Genomic DNA, 20,449 nt, shown 5'->3' on the forward strand with positions numbered 1-20,449 from the left:
CACCTTTGCACAACACTCATGCCCTTTACAGGTCAAGACTGAAACCACAAGCTGATGTGTTTCTAACAGACAAGCCTCAGGGACTCCTAAAGCAAAAATTCCTACACAGCACATTATTAGGCACTCCTTTACTCTGCCTGTACTCTGCAGAATCATCTTTGCAATTGTAGCTTTGAGACATTCTGGTTTAACAATAAGAAAAATCTCAAATCTTTATGTGGTTATTTCTAAGGTGAAAACTCAGAGTGGGAATAAGAGAATATAAAGTTAATGAAAGAGTAGGCTTTAATCAGCTGGTGCTCAGTTTGCTTTCTTATGATCATGTGCAGTTCCATTGTTCTGTAGGCATCATAATCTTACACACTAAAGAGAAAATCAATCCTTACTGCAAATTAGTGTCTAAGACTAGAGTGCTTACAAAACACCAGCTGATTAAAACCTACTTTTCCATTAGCTTTATATTCTTCTATGAGTTTTGGATGCAGAACTGAAGAATACAGAAAGCCAAGGAAAACTGCTGAGATTTAGGAGGGTGTAATGCACAGGCAAGGCAAAAGAAGATGGGGGGCAGAAAGGGATAAACATGGAATTAATGGGGGAAGAAGTTAAGGAACTTCTACCCTACATTCTCCCCATCCTTGCTGCTCAAAACCAAAGATGTTTCCTATTTATATATAAAAAAAAAAAAAAATCACTCAGAAATAGAAGAGGAATGGGGCAGTACTACCTCCCAGCTCCACGGAAGGTAGGAATCACAATCACATAAACCAAGATCAGTGAATTTTGCATAGTTCTCCCTGGCACTCATGAAAATCAAAGAGCTGAGAGACAATATACCATGTTGAGTCCAAACCTTGATTATTTGAAATCTGTAGGAATCTGTAGGAAAAACACCACTAAAGTAAGTCACTTAATGCCTGGCCTACCTATACTGGAAAAAATGCCTAATTCTTATCCCAGATGCTAAGACCAGGCTGGGAATAAATATAGCTATATCTTCTGTTGATGCCATTTTTAAGCATACTCTGGCTCTTTTCCACTTAAAAAATGATGAAAAAAATGAACTAAGACTCTAAAGATCACTGCTGGGAAGAGAAAAAAAAAATATTGCCACAAACAGGTAATGGTGCTATACTCACAGAAATATAGGTAGCTGCAAATCTTGCAGCATGCACTCTGCTCTGTGGCAGGTCAAAGGCATCATCCTCTGCAAGAATCAGTACAAGCAAGAAACCACTGAATTTGAAATAGGGTATGAAAAATCAGGTGTCTTCACATCTGTAGTTGCATATTCTGTGACAAAGTCCATTAACTATTCACTAGCTCTGCTTCTAAATATCCATGACTGGATAGTTTATTTATATTAATCCACTGATTACCAGCTAGCGAGCCCTGCCACACTGATGGATTAGGAGCGCATGAGTCAACATTACTCCTCTCCCCTTCCAGCTACCACCCTCACTCTGCAAAAAACCAAATCAACTGCAGGGTAACATTATTTCTCTATTTCCCTTTTTGCATCTCCCACCTACATGCTAGCCAACCTAGCTACAGTGCCTCCGTAAGTCCCTACCACTGCTCTTTTATGATATGCAAAATGGGAATGGAAGTTGTGAGGGAGTGCGAAGGAATAGCACGTTATCTCCTCGGCCCATATGGTAACTGTGTCATCTCATTTCTAGAGTGTTTGACCTCTGGTATAATCCCAAAAGACAGCGCTTCTGTGTTCACCCAGAGGGACCCATTTAGCCTTCAACTATGTCTGGTTCCTGTCCTTTAAAGCCTCTTTGATCCCTAGCATCATTTGTGAGGTCCTATAAAATCAGGGTAAGAAGAAGGAAGTGCTGGCAGTATATTTAGCTGCAGCAAGGCTGGCAATCATCATATTAAACCACTTCTCTTCATCAGTGACAAAAGCTTTAATAGAATGCTCCCAGACTCCAACAGGCTACCAAGTTACATGTTCTCTGATACAAATATTTGCCTACAAAAATTGCATTAAGGCAGATAAAACCCACTACTTGCTAGTCATGTGCATAAGCAAATCCTTCAAGGCCAAAGGAATATTAAGTGAAAAAGGCACAGAAGATAATTCTTCACATTGCAGCAATAATAATCCAAAAGATGGGTAAACAAGGTCAGATCCCTCAGGGGGATAGGGGTAATTTAACTTCTCCATTATCACCGACTCATTCAGTACACGATCTGTGTAACACAGCAGAATCACGGCAACAGCGCAGTGCAACATCATCTGAATGTCACACTATCATCGCAGACGTATTTCGTGGGAAGTGTTAACACCATAGCTGAGACAGACTATGCTAGATGGTGATTGTAATAAAATAACCTGTTAGCAGATTGTAGAAAATTTTAAAAATACCTTGCAATATGCTTTACACGAGAACACAGAGCAGATACAAGGCATGACCCCAGAGAGTGAGGGACTGCGAGGCCGGTGGTGCGACGTGCGCAGCAGCTGTGCAGGACTGCGGAGCAGGACAGCTCCTGGCTCTGGAAAACACCGGCCCTTTACAACTCCCGTCTCCTATCTCCACACTCTACCATAACTAGTCTGTTACTCTATATTAACCAGCACTACTCCTTTTAGAAAGCAGCAGATGTAAAACGACTCTCATTTTAGTGTCTGCTATAGCCAAGCAGATGTTAACAGAGGTTGGACCACTGCAACTGGTGTTTGTCCCCTATCAAAAGCAGCAAGTCACTTTAGAGACGCTTGGGGATAAAATAATGCTCGAGGCCCTTGAATGCAGAAAGCCCTCCCTTCAGCCTTCCCGGATTAAAGCAGGTCTTGCTGATGTAGCACAGCAGAAAGCTTAAGGCATTATCTTTCCTAGGAGTAAATAAAGGCATAGGAACCGATTACAGTACGGACCAGTATACACTAAGAGACACTCCTGCTATAATATTCTATTTTTCATGTTTAATCAAATTGGTTAATACCAATATTGCTGCAACATAACAAGACACTACTGATGACATGACTTATTAGCCTTTACTATAATTATGAAGGAATCATATTGGCATAAAGTCTTAAAAAGGAAATTTACTGATTTTTTTTTTTCATTTTCAAGAAATAATGATAAATAAGTTTCTCAACCGTTCCTTCAATGAAGCAATCAATGGTATGGGAACTGAAGTGCGCTGAATTTACTGATAGTAAGACAACAGCTGTAGTAGTTCTCTTTGTTGCTTCACATTCACTCTTTCTTGTATTGCTCTCTTTCAGTACAAGCAAGCTGAATTTTTCTTATGGGTTTTATTAGGAACTGTTGTGAATAAGTGGTACTGAAAAACTGAGAATTACAAGGCCTTCCCACTGCAATACACAAGATGAATCACACTGATTCTGCTGCTATATTATTTTGTGCTCAAAGCAATTAAGGAGGGTTTAAGAGATGAGAGATGTTTACCAGAAAATGTCACAATGCAAGTTTTAATAGACTTCATTCTGTTCAAAATTTGAGTGCTCCAGCCATTTGACTGCAACATTAAATAATGTCCAAAAAGCCAAATAATAAAAATTTCCTTCTTGCTAAGTACAGATTTAAGGGGCAATCTAGGCTAATATGTGGAGCAGAAAGATATTAATGCAAACCTGTGGGTTTTCATTCTTTATTTCCTGTTCAAACCCCTAAAAAACTGCAACAGAGGCGCAGGTCCATGCATAGTGAATTTAAGCTTGATAATAGACTTGTTTCCTTGCACAGCCTTCGCCGCTTTTCATGAAGCATTCAGAAGTAGCCCACAGTCCATCCCCAGACTGAAACCACTGGCCTATATGCTAATTATAGTGGCAGAAGGGAGTACTATACATACACCCGCAACACCAACGCACCCATGCTAAGTTGAAGAATGGCTTTGGCATCAAGCTACTGTATGGATTGCAGCAAGTGTTTCATGAAAGGTAATTTATGCTATTAAGTTGAGTTTTATACCACAGAGCGCAGAGAAGTAACATTTGCTTCTCAACTGTTTCTCTCTCTGTAGCAGAAAGCTGTTTTACAAAGATAAGAACAATTACACTAATTATTCTGGCCCAGACTGAGGGTCCATATAATTACTGCTCTGCTTCCAACAGTGGCCATAAACAGACTTTCAGTGAAAGTGATACTTTTGACAGTTCTCTGAAATCCTTGGTTTAACATGCAACAAAAGCCAGAAAAATGAACATAATGTTGGCCATTACTAGGAAGCTATTAGCAGCAAAAAGCATGATTTTAGTTACAAATAAATCCCTAATGTGCCCACATCTGGGGTGGTGTGCCATTCTCATCTCTACACTTAAGCAAGCAGAAGGCTAGAAAAAGGGACAGAGAAAGGTAACTAAAATTATTATAGGAATGAAGCAGCTGAATTGCAAGAAGAAAGCGCAAACAGCTGGAACACTTTGATTTGGAGAGGAGAAGCCTGGGCAAGAAAACCAAGGTTTCCAAAATCACAAGTGTAACAGAGGATTTAACTGAAGCACAATATTGCACAATACTGGAACAAAAGGGTATTAAATCAAACTAGCAAGAAACTGGTTTAAGTCAGGTAAGAGAATAAGTACTTTTTCACATGGTGGCTAGTGAACTGGTTGACAGTACTGTATTCATAAAATAATTTAGAGAAATTCATCGATAATAGATCCATTAATTGATACTAACGGGAACAGGCAGGGAGGTACCCTCTAACATCCGTAGTTTGGGGACTATGGATACTCGGGAAGCAGCAGCCCACAGACAAGAGGCCAGGCTTGCATCCCTTCCCTAAACAGTATGTCCTCTTGCCATTAGCAGATACAGAACACTTGGCAAAATGGACCATTAGCAGGACATTTCTCACATTCCCTAAATGCTCTCCCAGCCTGTGACAATTTTCTGCTGAGGGGAAGAGCCTGAAGGTTTTTTTGTTTTCTACCTAGTCACCCTCATTGGTGTTATCTTCTAAGCTCTGGTCCAGCCTCCTCACACTTTTTGCATCCACAGTACTGTTTAAGAGTTTCACAGGTCTACTGCCAGCTATTTGAAGAACCCCCTTTTCGTCTTTGTTCTGACTTGGCTTCTAGCAACTTCGTTTCATAGAGCTCAGTTCCTGCACTGGAAAAGACAGTGTATAGTCAATCCCTGTAACCAACCCTTTGCATGCCACCTATGATGACAGTTGTTGTTGTTGGGGTTATTTATTCTATTTTAAAAGAAGGCTAAAACACTCTGCCATAGTCTAGCACTCCTCATATGGCATGCATTCCATAAGCCTGTGGTCATTCTTCCTGTTCTTCTCTGGACCTCTTTCAGTTCAAACACATTCTTTGAGATGGCTCAGATCTTCACACAACTCTCCAGCTATCTGTGAGCCACAGGATCGTACACCACCACTGTAATGTCTGGTCGTTATTCCTTTCCCAATTATTCCATGTCTGATTTGCCTTTTTCTTTTCTCACTGCTCAGTCAAGCTTTCAGCTGACATTTCAACAGAACAAACCATCATAAGTCCAATGAAATAAGCTGACCACCACAACCACTCGTGCGGAGAATATTACTCCCCCCAACACATATACGTTTATCACTTTGAATTTCCACAACAATTTTATGGCTTTATGTATCGCAAACATAATCAAGTTCTTTACAATTCTTCATTCTGATTTGACCTTAGCTTTAAGTTACTCCCAACAGAATCAACATGCTTTCTCATCTTACTGCTGGTCTTCTCTTCTAGGTCATTTAGGAAAACGTTGAGCTGCACAGACCCTAAAAGACTTTCACTGATAATCTACTTCCACTCCAAGAGGTAACCTTCCACGTCTCCAACCACCCAACAAAACCAAAAGCCACTATCTCCACACCTCTGCAAGCCAAGTCCCAGAAGTCTTCAATCCCATTGGTTTCATCGATGCCTTTAATATCTTAAGTTCCACCTTTCAAAGATGAAATAAACAGTTTGTACACACCTAGCTGTTACCACTGTTATCCTATTAAACTTGCTTACTTGCTTTGGCTTCATTTTTCCTCCTTACAGTTAGATCTTCAAAGGTCCTTAAAACTTACCAGAACCAATTCTAAAATAAAACTCATTCCTGTTGCTATGTATTTAGTATAACTGGAATCCCTGGCAACATCTAAATGAGCCATTGAAATGCAAGTCCATAGTTCTTTCAAACAAAGAAAATTAAGAGTGAGAATCTCTGATTTCTTCTTATAGCAAAATGCCTGTCAAGCCTGGTTCACAACTCTTCCATAGAGAGACTATATAAAGCCTTGGCTTTACGTTATTTAACAAGAACAATTAATTTAAGTTTCTATATTGTTAGGAAGAGCATTCAAAGACAAAAACATATGATTACTCTTTCTGTCCTCAGTATACAGCACAGCATATCTACCAGCCAGGATTCCCAAGCACTTAAAAAATACAAATAAACTTAATCTGCACAAATCTCCCATGAAAATTTGAATATACTTATAGCGAGACTTGCCTAATATTCTGAATTTCCATCAATTTTAGTCGTACCACAGAATACCAAGTAAGGAAATTCCTTAGGTGGGGTGGCAGGATAGAGAACAGACCAAAGTGAACTTAAGAGTCTTGTATAAACTAGACTGTATATAAAAAGAGACTAAGTATGTGGTTGAAGTTCCATCAGGAAAGTTCCCCAATGAAAACTCGGACAAATATCGGTGGAAATGCATTGCATTTTTTTTTAAAAGGAGAAAATTAGTATACATAAGTCCAAAGGAGGTTTTGGGGATAACGGCAACAGTAATAAGGTACCATTACAACAAAGAAAGTGCAAGTCTAAAAGCTTGTCTGCCAGGATATAGAACAGAAAGATGTGAACTAATTTGTCTGCAAGACAACAGACTTTCTTGCAGCTGAGAAAAGCAGTACTAATAAATGAGCAATTTCCATTATTTTCATGGTATGTCTTATGATTCTCATTTTCTTCACACCAAATTTTAGGCGAGTAAGAAAAGGCCAAATATTACAAAACCACCCAAAACCAGTCTTCAGAACTAAAAATCTTCTATTCATTGTTCAGTATTTTCCCTGCCATGTAGTTAAGTAACAGACCATTCAAAATATGCTTTTTTGATCTGTCTAAATATTTAAAGTGACAGACTAACATACAAACACATCCAGAGTATTTCACACTTAGTTATACTAAATTAGGCAAATTTTGTAGTCATAGAGTATTTTAGGATATATTACAATACATATTATGCAAGTGGTATTTGGTTTTACATTTAAATTATTAATTATCTTGATTGTGTCATTTTTATTTCTAATATAAATATCTGCCTGGATTCTGTTACCATTTATTTGTCAACTAAAGGCCAAAAACATATATACTATTGGAAAAAAAATCATCTTACCTCCATTGCTAATGCTGCTGTTTGCTGGTCATAATGATTCAGAAGATTAGGCATAAAGGTGGTATTGTAAGGCAGATCCTGGCACATCCGCAAGATGATGGGCTCACAAGAAAATAAACTGTGCCCTCTTGTGTGCCCCACCAAAACATCCAAAAGCCAAAGGTAACAGAACATCCAGCTAACAGCCATCCTTCCACAATGGCAACGGGGTCAGTTATTGAGCCCAGTCAGAAAGCTCTTTCAGCTCCTCAGGTACCGTCAGATTTCACTTCAACGGCAATATTATCAGTCCTTGTTTAAGGTTCTTCAAAATTGGAATACTCTTTGTATACAACATTCTTAGCTCAGTCCAGAAGATGATGTGTTTGAGACAGACGTGTGAGAAATCTTGCCTTTTCTTTTCTCAGTATTACATAGCATGTATTAGGTTAGGGTATTAAAATGTTTAACCGCATTCCCACACAATTGACCCCATCATGACAGAACAGCAGTCAAGTTATGTTCTTCTTTTGTTAGAAAGCCTAGAATAAAAAACACAACAAACAGAATACAGTAAAAATCCTTGTAATTGATTAAAACATTTTAGCTCTAAATAGCCTGACAGACAAAGTGCTTCAAGTTGTCATGTGCAAGCCTAGAGGATCCCTCAAGTTTTAATCCTGGCTTCAGAGTATTTCTGGAGAAAAAAAAGCTGGTATGCTGTAAAACTCTACCCAAAAAGGATGGTGAAAAGGGGGAATGTGTTTATTATGAAGAAAATATTTTTAGAAAACCCCACACTTTAAATTTAATCGTGCGAGCATTACAATTGTTGACCACACTGAAACCAAGCTATTTATGAGTCAGCATCTCCACTGGTACATTCACATCGATAGCATCTCTTTAGTTGCATGGCCTCATAACTTCTGCTGAATAATTATAAAACAAAAACAAAACAGTCACCACCACCAATACACAAGTCCCAACTTGCAGGACTGAAGACTACTGTCCTGCCCAACAAGCTACAGTCATGGTTTGGCTACCTGTGTTCAAATATGTAATTTTAGTCCAGTTGTAAACAGCTTTTTTGTTGTCTCTAACCCACTTTACTTGAACGCATCTCACATCTTGCTCTCTGGAAACTGTCATAACAGCTAAGGATAAGCCAGGAGACAGCATTCTTTGACCACCCCTTTCTCCACACACTCTCAAAGATGGAAATTGCAAAGGTAGCTACATATGGTTGTTCTGCCAGTTCCACCCTACCTATAGAGCCAATTTAAACAGCAGTCATTCCCCAGGGCTGGATCTGCATTTTCTCAGCACCAAGGGGCTGGAGTGGAACAAGCAGAACGGGGACTCAGCATATCGTGCTCATCGACTGGAGAGACAAACTCTGAAATTGGAGGCTAAAGAATGGAAAAAGTTGACAGAGCCGCAAGAGTACAAAGAGGCCCTTTTCTTATAATGATTTTGTCTTACAGCAATGAAATTTGCAAAATTCAGTCTCTAACCAACTGCTTAAAAAAAAAATGATTAAGAAGAGGTAACAGAAATTTAAAAATTCTGTTTGAACCAGAAAACCCATCAATATTCCCAAGAGTAGGCAATCACAAATTTGAACAGACTTCTAATTTTGAGAGAGTAATGTTTTTCCATAGATATTCAGGAAGGAAATAAATTCTACACATCAGAGAAGGAAAAAGTTTTTCCTTTCTCCCTAATGAAAACTTTGCGAGAGATATGAAAGAGTTAATTACCAGACTTATGCTGGTATCAGCCGATTAAAAAAGTTATGTATGCACACTTTTGTTTACACAGGCCCATCTTATGGTCAGAAAAATTAAATACCATATACCTCTTAAAACCCTCATATACTTTGTGGGTTGGACTAGATAATCTTGAGAGGTTTCTTCTAACCTAAACAACTCTGTACTTCTCTAAGATTATGTGCGGTAATGCTTTTGGCTGTAGCTGTTCAATACAGCCTGGTAAAAACAAACCTGCAAATAGGAAACAGACCAAGATTATAAACATAACCATGTTAAATTAAGTTCATTGACAACTTGCTTTCCCAAGCTGCTGGCTCTCTCACAGCTACTGACAAGGATTCCATGTTTGAAGCAGCATTGAAGTACATAAAGAAAAGACCACAAATAGTAAAACTGTTCCAAACCTAGGAAAAATATAACGGGGGGGGGGGGGAGGGGTCAGAAAAGAGAATTATCTACACCTTAAGCTCAGTGGTAGAACCAACCAACACAGCTCAAATCACCGCATCTTGCTTGTATTTTGAAGCAAGCAAGTGTTGCTCTGAAGAGCAGTCACCACACTGAATTTAAAAGATCAAAATTATCCACAATATTTAAGGCACACTACATCTAACCACACCTGACTTCAGTCCAATTTCAAGTTCACATCGCCTTGAAATGCTATGTCCTTCGCATCTAAGGAAGTAATTTCTCAGACTTATTTTTCAAAATTTGGTGCCTCTTTCAAAAACAAACAAACAAACAAAACCAAAGACCTGAACTCTCCCATCTTCCAGGCCAGCATTACTTAACCCTAAAGGTTTCTGCATATTCTCACATCCTGACCAGAAGATTACAAATTATAGACAGAAAAAAATCAATTCCTACTTAGTTTTGTACAAGGTACCTAATCGTCTTTGAAGCTAGTCTTCTGATTTTGACATGTTACTAAGTTTACTAAATTCAGGAAAAGAAGCCTTTTCAGTTTGTTGTCATCTCCAAAACCCTGGCTTCAAGCAGTGTTTTTTCTTTTTCCCAAACACTTTGGCCACCAACTCCAGAAGACTTTATTCAACAGCTTCAGTGAAGTCAACTTGTAGTGTGGATTAGCAACGGACTTTTTAGCATGCTCCCTGTAATTCAGGTGCTATTCCAGCAGTGATCAGTAGATCATGCTTCATATGAGAGGTTCAGAAGCAACATAAAATGAGCTGTACTCACATCAGGTGTTGTGTTAAAGTTGGAAGCACAAACACTGGGCAAATCCAGGTCAGGATCTAGAGTCTTGGGAAAAACTCCAAGAACACTTCACGCAAATCATCATATTAATGACATTCAAGTGGAGACTCCAAACAAATCCACCCATCCTCTGACTTCCTCACAACCTCAAACTGAAAAAAACATGCAAAAATCCAGACTCAATAAGCCATGAAAAATTTTAACTGTCCAAAAAGCAGAAAAAAAAATCATCATGTCCTTTCAGGACTTATCCATTTTATGCTTGAGATCTTATTACTATATAGTATCATGAAGAAAATGAAGAATTTTATAAAAGAGCCAGAAAAGAACAGCAAATTATACAGCCTAGTCATGCAGTGCCCTTTCATGGGGAAAAAAAAAAAAACCTAGGTGAAATTAAGAAAAAAGACAACCATATCATTGCGAAAGGAGATGAAAGTTTTGCAAACGAGCATATAGATAACCTATTAATTGGTGTAGACAGATGAATGCTGTAATAAGCAATCTTTAGTGTCAAGACAGTTTCTTACCACAGATCCAGTTTTGTATACTCTTTGTTAAGCCTCTACATATGAAATTTTGTGGTTATTTTTATATGTACATAAAAACAAAACAAAACACTTTCAATGACACTGGGGATAAAAGAGGAGGAGGGGACACCTACCCATCTACCCCAAGGCACTGCACAAAAAAAACCTGTGGGCAAGAGGGGTAGGAAACAGCTAGTTTGTTAGTGTGGTTATGGATTTATACATTATTTATAATAATAAGTCTATCCAATTCCTGTTGTAAAGGATAAACTAGGGCACGCATAGACAACTATTATAAAGAGCGAAAAAATCACAAAATGAAAGGGTTGACTCCCACAAGTGAATTTTTTTTTCCAAATAAATTTCAAAGTTACTAAAGGGGCAATGAGAAAAAAGTCATCAGACTTTAGAAAGAAAGTATGTAGGTGGATTAATTCATGGTTATCTATCCCAGAGAAATGAGGTGATAAAACAAACCAGACTCCTCCTTTACAAGTGAGAAGACAAGAGGAGGATGTCACCTTAGTCATTCCCCACCCAATTCTGATCACGGAGAAAGGAAAGGAACTCGTTCATTGCATACAAGCACTGGCAGCGTTTCCCCGGCCCATTCCCACCCACATGAAGGCACAAAAGCAGAATATATTATTCTCCGAACTCCATTTTAATTAGTCAGTGGGAAAGAAACTCCAGTGCTGTACTCCCCTGTTCCACTTCTGTAATGCATTAAGGGAGAACCACACTATAATCCCCCACATCCTCTATTTCAATTAGGAGACCGTGGAGGAAAGAGGGCACAAGCTACACTTTCCTACTCTTCCATGCTCCTCCTCACCGTACTACAGGGCAGAATGAAGAAAGACGCAGAGTATCTCCTCTTCCCCTCTCCTTCCGCACAATGCCACCACGACAGTCCCTGCTCCACTCCCCGTAGGGAGGACAGAAAGGCAGAAACCCTTTCTGGTGAGATTCCCCACGTATATGGAGGGACAGGTCTAGCATCTCCCTCCATTTGAGTTCATATTTCATGGCAAGCTAAAGGAACTGGAGGGGGAGCTAGCTATCATCCCTTAGACTGGAAGAGGAGGTAGGGTGCAGACTGAACTAGCATCCCTTTTCCCCTTGAATCTTCACTGTGTTTTACAGGCAAAAGGAACAAGCGCACACACGGGACTAGCATCCTCTTGGAATCCCGCTGCATTGCAAAGGAGAAGGATGGATACAAGTTCATAAGACTAGCACCCCTTCCCCCTGGGTCTCCACTGCATCCACCGCAAAAGGAAAAGGAGAGCGTGCGTGGATAGAGCTAGCATCCCCTTGGGTCCCTGCTGCGCTGCAGAGGGGTAAGGGCGAGGGAGGCGTGTATGGGACTAGCATCCCTTTGCCCCTAGGTCCACCGCCAAGAGAAAAGAGGGCAGCACGGGACTAGCAACCTCTTGGGCCCCCAATGCACTGCTGAAGAAAACGTGGGGGGATGTGCGGAGGGGGGAATGGCAAATGTCACCCCCTCCTCGCCGGGTCTCCAGCGCACTGCTGGGGGAAAGGGGAGGGCAGCGAGTCCCCTTTCCTTTCGGGCCCACAGGCAGCAAGGGGAAAAGGGGGGAGGGCGCACACGGACCACCATCCCTCTCCCCCGAAGGAGAAGGGGAGGGGGGGAGAGTACCTGGGACTCGCGGCCCCCCTCCCCTCGAGTCCCTAACGGCAAGGGAGGGGGAAAGGCATGGGGACTCGCATGCCCTTCTGCTGGCTCCCCAGCGCACTGGTAGGGACGGGGGGAGCGGCAATGGAGGGGACCAGCATCTCCCGGCCCCGAGGCGCTGCTGAGGGAGAGAAGGTGGATCCAGCACCTCCATGTCGTTCAGCGGAGGACAGGACTAGCATCTCCTCTCCTTCGCCCGCCACATCGGCGCGGGGGACTTAACCCTCCGCTCCGCTCGCTCCCCCGCCCAGAGGACGCTTCATGGCCGCCCCCCACAGCGCCGTCTCCGGGAGCGGGGTGTCTCTGCCCTTGGCGAGCGAGGCGGCCGCTGTGGGGGTTGAAAGAACGACATCCCTGAGGGAAACCCCCTGCCCATCTTCACATCCCGCCCCGCGCCGCGCCGCCCAAGGCCCAGGTCGCCGCCGTTACCTCAGCGCGGGGTCCCGCCGCTGCCACCCCGCTTCTCCCCTCAGGTGGCGGCGGAGGCAGCGGCCGCGCCTCCTCCTCCCGCCGCAGCGCCCGCCCCGCCCCGCGCCTCCGCCCCGCCCCCTCACGCCCTGCCGCGCCCCGCCCCTCTCCCTGTCGAAAGCCAACAAGCCAATCAGGACGGGTCGAGCAGGTTGCTAGGTAGACGGGAACCTCCGGCTTCCCCCACCCCACCGGCTGGTGAGATCTGATTGGCTGGCGGCCTCCCGGGGGGCCGCGGGAAGCGGTTGCCATAGCGACGGGAAGCGGCCTTGCGAGAGGCGTAGGCCGCGCCGCCCGCGGGCGGAGAGGAGGAGGAAGGTGAGGGGCGGCCCGGGCCGGCGCTGGGGGTGACCGGGGTCTAAGGGGACACGGGGGTGGACGGATCCCCTGGGCACACGGGGGAGGGCGGGGGGTGCGTGGGGAGGGGGTACAACTGCAATGGGGCACGAGGGGGCAAATGCTGTGGTGTTAAAGGCGTGACACGCCTTTTAGTCCAATGGTGGTTCTTTGGTCTGGGGTCTTCTGACACCTTCTTGGAGTCTTTTTCTGTGTCCGGGCAGGCAGGCCGTTGTCTACTTTTGTCTCGTTGATTTGCAGTCGCTGCTGACGGTTGTTGCCTCCTTATTTTCTGCTTTATGCTTCTTGTGCACCTGCGCTCGCTGGCAGGACATGGGGAACGGAAAAGTCCCAGACTTAGGGAGAAACACTACCAAAACATCAGTGTGTTATCTACATTTTCCTCATACTAAAAGACTAAACACAGCACTGTATCAGCTGCTAGGAAAGTTACTAAGAAAATTAATTCTATTGCAGCATAAAGGCTTCAGCAAATCTAGCTACCCATGCTAAGTAAAGCTAGGGAAACAGCATAAATCACACCGTATTATAACCCTAAGTAATTTATTCTAATTAAAACTTAGTTATTTGAGCTAAACAAGTCAACAGTGGGCCATTGGGGGGACAAACACGGTGTGGCATGGGGAGGGGGATACCAGTGCAGTGGGACACAGAGGGACAGTGGAAAGAGAGGGGAGTAGAAACTCCATAGGGTATGTGGAGGGGGTAAAGGATTAAATAGGATGCAGGGCAGGAGTCTGACGGGATGGTGGAAGACCCTGGTGTGCCCATGCTGTGAGGAGAGAGGGTCTCTGATGTACCCAGTGGAGAAAGTATGAATGCTACAGTGGGGACACTGAGGCACAGAGGGCCTGGGGCCTGCCCATCTGCCAGCACTGCCAGGCCTGGGGTCGGAGGGGATTGTTGTTGCCTTTGGGTCCCAGGAGAGATTTCAGTGTGTGAGTGTACGTAGAAATATAAATGCCCCCCTCAAAGGGACAGGGCATAAAGACACAAGACACCATGCAAAGAGGATAAATGGGTGGGAAAAGCACTAATATATATTGACACAAGTACTGAGCAGCTGGGGTTTGCTACCGACTTTCAAAGTGGGCAGGGAAAGTTATTTGGGCATCACAGAACATGGGGACGCTGGGCAGTGTAACTGTATGTGCTGTAGGACTAGGGAAGTTCTGGTGGACTTTGAGGTAAGAGCATCGTGGATCATCCAACTCCATAACAGAATATAAATCCAGCGAGGTTTGGTGTAGAAAGGGAAATACTTTATTCTCTAGGGATAAAAGGGACCTTGCTGTTGTCTTATTTAGGGGAGAAGTGTTCAGGATCAGTACTGACCAGTTCCCCTGGTTGTAATGTCATTGGGACTATGCAGTGCTGTGACAGCTCCTGGGAGGATAGTGGCCCTGCAGGACACAAGGAGACTGATGCCAAGGAGGAGTGGGAGTCAGAGCTTCTTAGCTCTGAGCAGATACTGGAGAACATCTGTAATCATAGAATCATAGAATGGTTTAGGTTGAAGGGGACCTTGAAGATCATCCAGTTCCAACCCCCTGCCATGGGCAGGGACACCTCCCACTAGATCAGGTTGCTCAAAGCCCCATCCAACCTGGCCTTGAACACCTCCAGGGATGGAGCTTCCAAAACTTCTCTGGGCAACCTGTTCCGGTGCCTTGCCACTGCCACCCTCAGAGCGAAAAATTTCTTCCTAGTATCTATTTTAAATCTTCCCTCTTCTGGTTTGAAGCCATTCCCCCTCATCCTATCACTACATGCTCTTTTAAAAAGCCCTTCCCCAGCTCTCCTGTAGGCCCCCTTTAGGTACTGGAAGGCCACAATAAGGTCTCCCTGGAGCCTTCTCTTCTCCAGGCTGAACAACCCCAACTCTCTCAGCCTGTCCTCCCAGCAAAGGTGCTCCAGCCCTTGGATCATCTTTGTGGCCCTCCTCTGGACCCGCTCCAACAAGTCCATGTCTTTCCTATGTTGGGGATACAGCTATAATGTAATGTAGACACAGAGGAGAGCAGTCAGCTATTAACACCACCAGGGAGGGGAGATCACTGGGTTTATTGGAGACCAAAGTGGATACTGAGTGGTGCTGTGGGGCAAAGAGGATAGGATAGGATAGGATACGATACGATACGATACGATACAATACAATACGATACAATACAATACGATAGGGCAGGGTAGGGCAGGGTAGGGTAGGGTAGCATGGTATATTGCAGCTGGAAGGGACCTACAATGATCATCTAGTCCAACTGCCTGACCAATTCAGGGCTGATGATAAGTTAAAGCATGTTGTTAAGGGTATTCTTCAAATGCCTCTTAAAACACTGACAGGCTTGGGGCATCGACCACCTCTCTAGGAAGCCTGTTCCAGTGTTTAACCACCCTCTCAGTAAAGAAATGCTTCCTAATATCTAGTCTGAACCTCCTCTGATGCAGCTTTGAGCCATGATTATGCAGAGGATGAGTATGGAAGTTAAAGCAGCACAGAAGGGACATTGGTAGGGGGCAATAGTGTAGAGCAACATGAGGGATTTTTGCTCTGTTGGTCATTGGAGTATATTGCCTCTGGGATGGTACGTGGAGGTACCGAGGTCTTGGTGGGCAACATGGAGCAGTGAGGAATGCAGAGCTAGTTATTCACTGCCTGGGTTAAAGGGGATCGTGGGGGTACTCAAACCTTGGATTCTTGTGCACATGGATGCACAACACGTTGCCCAGGGAAGTTACGGCTGCCCCATGCCTGGAGGTGTTGAAGGCCAGGTTGGATGCGGCTTTGAGCAATCTAGTCTAGTGGAAGGTATCCCTGCCCATGGCAGGGGGGTTGAATCTAGATGATCTTTAAGGTCCCTTCTGACCCAAACCATTCTATGATCCTATGATATTTCGCGCACGTCCTGGCAGGGGTAGGGGTGTTGGTCTCATGCAGTGCAGGGTGCACAGAGGTAATGGTGCTGGGGAGAGGGAGAAATATGAGTGGCACAAGGTGCTGCAGGTGCCTGGGTTTATCAGTACCATGGCAATGCCATGCTTTGTGGTTTACTGATGCTGTAGCTTTGGTACCACAGAGATCTTGGAAGCCAGCTAGGCAAACATCAGCACCTTGGTCACAGAGCCTTCCAGGGGACTGTGGACAGCTGTGAGAAGACTGATGCTGTAGTGGGGAACACTGACAATATCATGCAGTCAGAACAGATATGTTAACTGAGAACAGGGTGCCACTGTGCACAGTGCAGGTGATGAATGTGGAAGGCCTGGGTGATATCAGTGCTTTGCAGCTTGTGGGTTAAGGGCTAGCTAGAGGCAAAGGAGGAGTGCAGTATTGACCTTCTTGTTGTAAATCATTGCAAATGTGCACTTAGCCTCCTGCCCTTCTCCTCTTGCCATCTTTCTAGGTGTCCTCCTACATATAAGGATCTGTTTCACATAATCTTTTCCACCCAGAGCTATCATCTTGAATTTTTGCATTTTGAATGCCCTATAGTTTGGCCTACATTCTAGATTGTTTTTCTGTTATTGCTGTTTAAAGCATTCCTTCCATAGCATCAGTCATCACACTGTTTATTGTTGATATAATAATTTACAGTAAAAATTACTTTCCTGTCTGAGCTTGAGATTGATTCAGTCAAATTCTGTTTATTTGCAACTGAACTCCTCGACATTGCCATTGTCGTCACATGGATTAATGTGATTAGGCTCTTTCTCTGCAAAATGCATCCTTAAACCTCTGAGTGCACCAGGCTCTGTTGAACAAAGGCTTAATGCTATAGAGATGTGGTCAAAAACATTAATAAAGTGGGTCTGCTTCTGAAGGACTTGTTTTGAGGATGGTTTGCACAAACCTCTGGAATGCCATTCCAGAGGGTTAAGCAGAGATTAACCCAGCTAAAGGAAATTATTCCAGTGCCCTCAGTTAATATTATATGATCATTATATATTGTTAATCTTTCTTAAATGCAATCACATTTTTTTAAACCCAGGGCTTGACCCAACTTGTACTGAAACCAGTGAAAGTATTTCTATGGGCTTCAGCAGGATTTCCATCAGTCTTGAAATTGTTTTGCTCTTAGACAATGCCATTCATCTTTCCTGCCCTGTGAAATTGATGTATGTCTTCTTCATACATGTCAAAAAGCACCAGTCTCTTGGATCCCCACTCAGTATATCCTTTCATTCAAACTGTGAACCATTCCTAGGTACCCTCCGGCTGTATTAACCCAGGCAGTTTTGCTCTTTTTTAACATTTGTGCTCTGTCAGGCTTACCTGCTCTCTGCAAGCTGCATAAAGTAACTGCTTTGAAACAGCTGGAGATCTCTAACCAACTTGGTGTGAAGTTACTCAAACATAACCAGCTTGAAAACACTGTGTATACTCATAAAACTTGGTCTTTCCCCAGTCTTTCCCCCAAGTCTCTTTTGCACTGATATTTATTATGCCTGCCACCTGCTCCTGCATTGCCTTTTTATTTTTCCTAGGAGAAGGATCTTAGATATTTTTTAGCATCTTGTGTCAATAGCTTTTCCTTTCTGGGTCACGAACCAGCATTTTCCTTATATATATATGAAGCTTGATTTCTTGTTAACCTCATCTCACATCTCTTGCTGGTAGACTGTTTTCAGGTTAGCTGAGCTTGATGAATTTCATCCCAGGATACGTGAAGAACACACTGTTGCAATCTCTGGAATGTTATTTTGGGCAACCAAGGAAAACGCATGCTCTGAAGTGACACTGCACAGTCCTGACTTCACCAAAGAATTCATCCTGTAAACTCATGCCGCTGAGGTTGGACTTGGGGTTGCCTCCCTCCCCTCATCGCGATTTTGAGTGTGGCTGGGGAAACGAGGAGCAGAGGGGATGGTGGTTGTGTGACTGTGCTAGCAAAGGGGCAGCAAGAGAGGGATGGCGGGCCGGCACATGGTGTGCAAAGTTAAAATGTTTGGCCGTGCTCACCTTTTTGCCTGATAGTACCTGCCTTTGCAGCCCTGTTTACACACTGTGCTCAAACATCAAGTGCAATTCAGGCAGTTTTATGGCATATGACTTCTACTGTGAGCTCCATTTTTGAAACACGCAGTGGAAGTCATAAGCCATAAAACAGCCTGAACTGCGAGCTCCATTTTTGGAGCACACAAGGTCCAGAGGCACGACTGTCTCTCTGGGCTATGAGTTATTAACATGCCAGCTTGTGAAGGTGCTTTGCGAATGCAGCTCCTCCAGTACCAAGACAGCAGTGTCTGCGTAGGGAAACTGGAACACGAATCCAGGGCTGGGGTGTGCCATCAGTGACAACTGATGTTTTTGTGACTAATGTAGAAGGTTGTCCCTGAAAAACAGGACATGGTTGCCTGAACCTGTTTTTTTGGCAGTGGACCTGTTTCTCTAGCTTGTAATGTATTTCTGTGCATTGAAAAGGGCAGGGGCCTTGCAGAAAAACAAAACAAAACAAAAACAACCTAGTAAATGATCCCATCGTAATGCGTATCCCAAATGCACCTACTCAGTTGCACAAGCAGCCTCTATCATTGGCCAACTACAGAATGTGAGGCTTTGAAACCTTGGTAAGTCTTTTAGCTTTCAGTGGCTTCTCTGTGGAAAGTTAAAATTTCGATGTGCAGACATTATTTCAGGATCTCTAGCAAAAACATGGAGAAAGAACTCAGACTCTTGTAATGAACTTATTTCCTAATCACGGACCATCACCAGATGCAGAGAGAAAGATATAACAGATTTGTCATTTTTTTCTTTATACTTGTTTGATTCCATAATAACTTAGGAAGGAAAGGGAGGAAAAATTAATCAGAAAAGACAGATCCTGCAGTGGGTTTTGAAGACTAATCTTCCATTGATATAGACAGGAATTTTGTATGGGTGAGGAATGGAGGACTGGGCTTTCATGAAGATGTGCCTTGTGAGCCTCAGACCTCTGTTAGCTATAGCTAGAAAGGTCCATTTGCTGGGTGGTTTTGAGGTGCTTGGGTTCAGGGTAGGCTGGCAGCACAATATGGAGTTACTTAGTAGAGCCGCCTTTTCTTTTGTTTCAGAAGTCCTATTATTCACCTAGCCACCATGAAGCTTTAAAGTGATCTGAAGTGTTTACAGAAAAATTGCCTAATAACTATATGCAGGGAACTGAGATATTTTTAATGTGGTAAAGGAATGACTTGGTTTTCAGGCTGCTGCAGCTTAAGCCTCCAGTCTGGAAATTGGATGCCTGAAGTGAGCAATGACATTATCCTGCTGAATCCAGCTGCAGGATAGAAGATGAAGGAAAAAACCCTTTTCCTATGTTTGGGCAAAATTTTATGAAGAAATGTCTGCTTTGTCTGAACATGGTCCAGTTATTGAGTGTCACAAAAGGGAAAGGAAAATTTTGTGACGTCCTATTTACTTCACACAGGAATTTTCCTTTAAAAGAGCAGCACAGTGGGTCCAAACCACCAAACCCAATCTGCCTGAACAAGGGACCCTGAGAGATTTCAGTCAATTCTGAACCATTCCGGATTTCATTCTTTCAGCTAAGTCTTACAGAAACAAATTGGCCCTTTGAGACTTGGCATTATATGCCCATCAAAGTCAGTAAAAACCTAGCTAGTGTCACTTAAGTTAATACACAAGTTATCTGCGATTTTCAGTGCCAACAACTGGAAAGAGAAATTTTGTGTACTTTCTAGCTTGCTGCAAATACCCTGTTGTAATCATTCATGCAGAAAAAATCAAAGGCATATTCAATGATAATTGTGATGGGGAAGACTGCTCAGTTATTAAGCATTTACATTAGTGCACCAAAGTACCATCATGAAATCTGGCCTTTACTATCACGTTACTGTGGGTCCCTAAAATAAAAGACCTTACCCTAACTGACTTTCAATTAATTTTCCTTGTGTCATTGCTATGCTGTGAAGTCATTGGATTCCTTCTTAAAATTATTTGCTTTTCACTAACATACTGTAATGGAGTAGCGCAGAGATAATGTTGGTCTTTGTTCTGTTCAGTTGTTGTAGCCATTGGTGCTGACGAGACATCAGAAGACCCACCATCTCCCATATCT

The 20,449-nt window shown here is 43.2% G+C and overlaps 1 protein-coding gene across 2 annotated transcripts in view; it reads right to left on the minus strand.

The window, feature by feature from the left end:
* Positions 1–7,560, minus strand: part of FZD3 (frizzled class receptor 3) — a gene marked incomplete at both ends in the record, with an annotated part of 54,588 nt that extends 47,028 nt beyond the window's left edge. Inside the window, one exon of one of the 2 annotated variants that reach the window (XM_082480477.1) lies at positions 7,372–7,560. In XM_082480477.1, coding sequence (XP_082336603.1) covers positions 7,372–7,560 — 189 coding nt within the window. The remainder of the gene's footprint in view (positions 1–7,371) is intronic. The other variant, XM_082480478.1, reaches the window with a different exon arrangement.
* Between the last annotated feature and the right edge of the window lie 12,889 nt (positions 7,561–20,449).

This window comes from Vanellus vanellus (genome assembly GCF_965231255.1).
Source record: "Vanellus vanellus genome assembly, chromosome: 3".
In the NCBI taxonomy this organism is placed as follows: Eukaryota; Metazoa; Chordata; class Aves; order Charadriiformes; family Charadriidae; genus Vanellus; species Vanellus vanellus.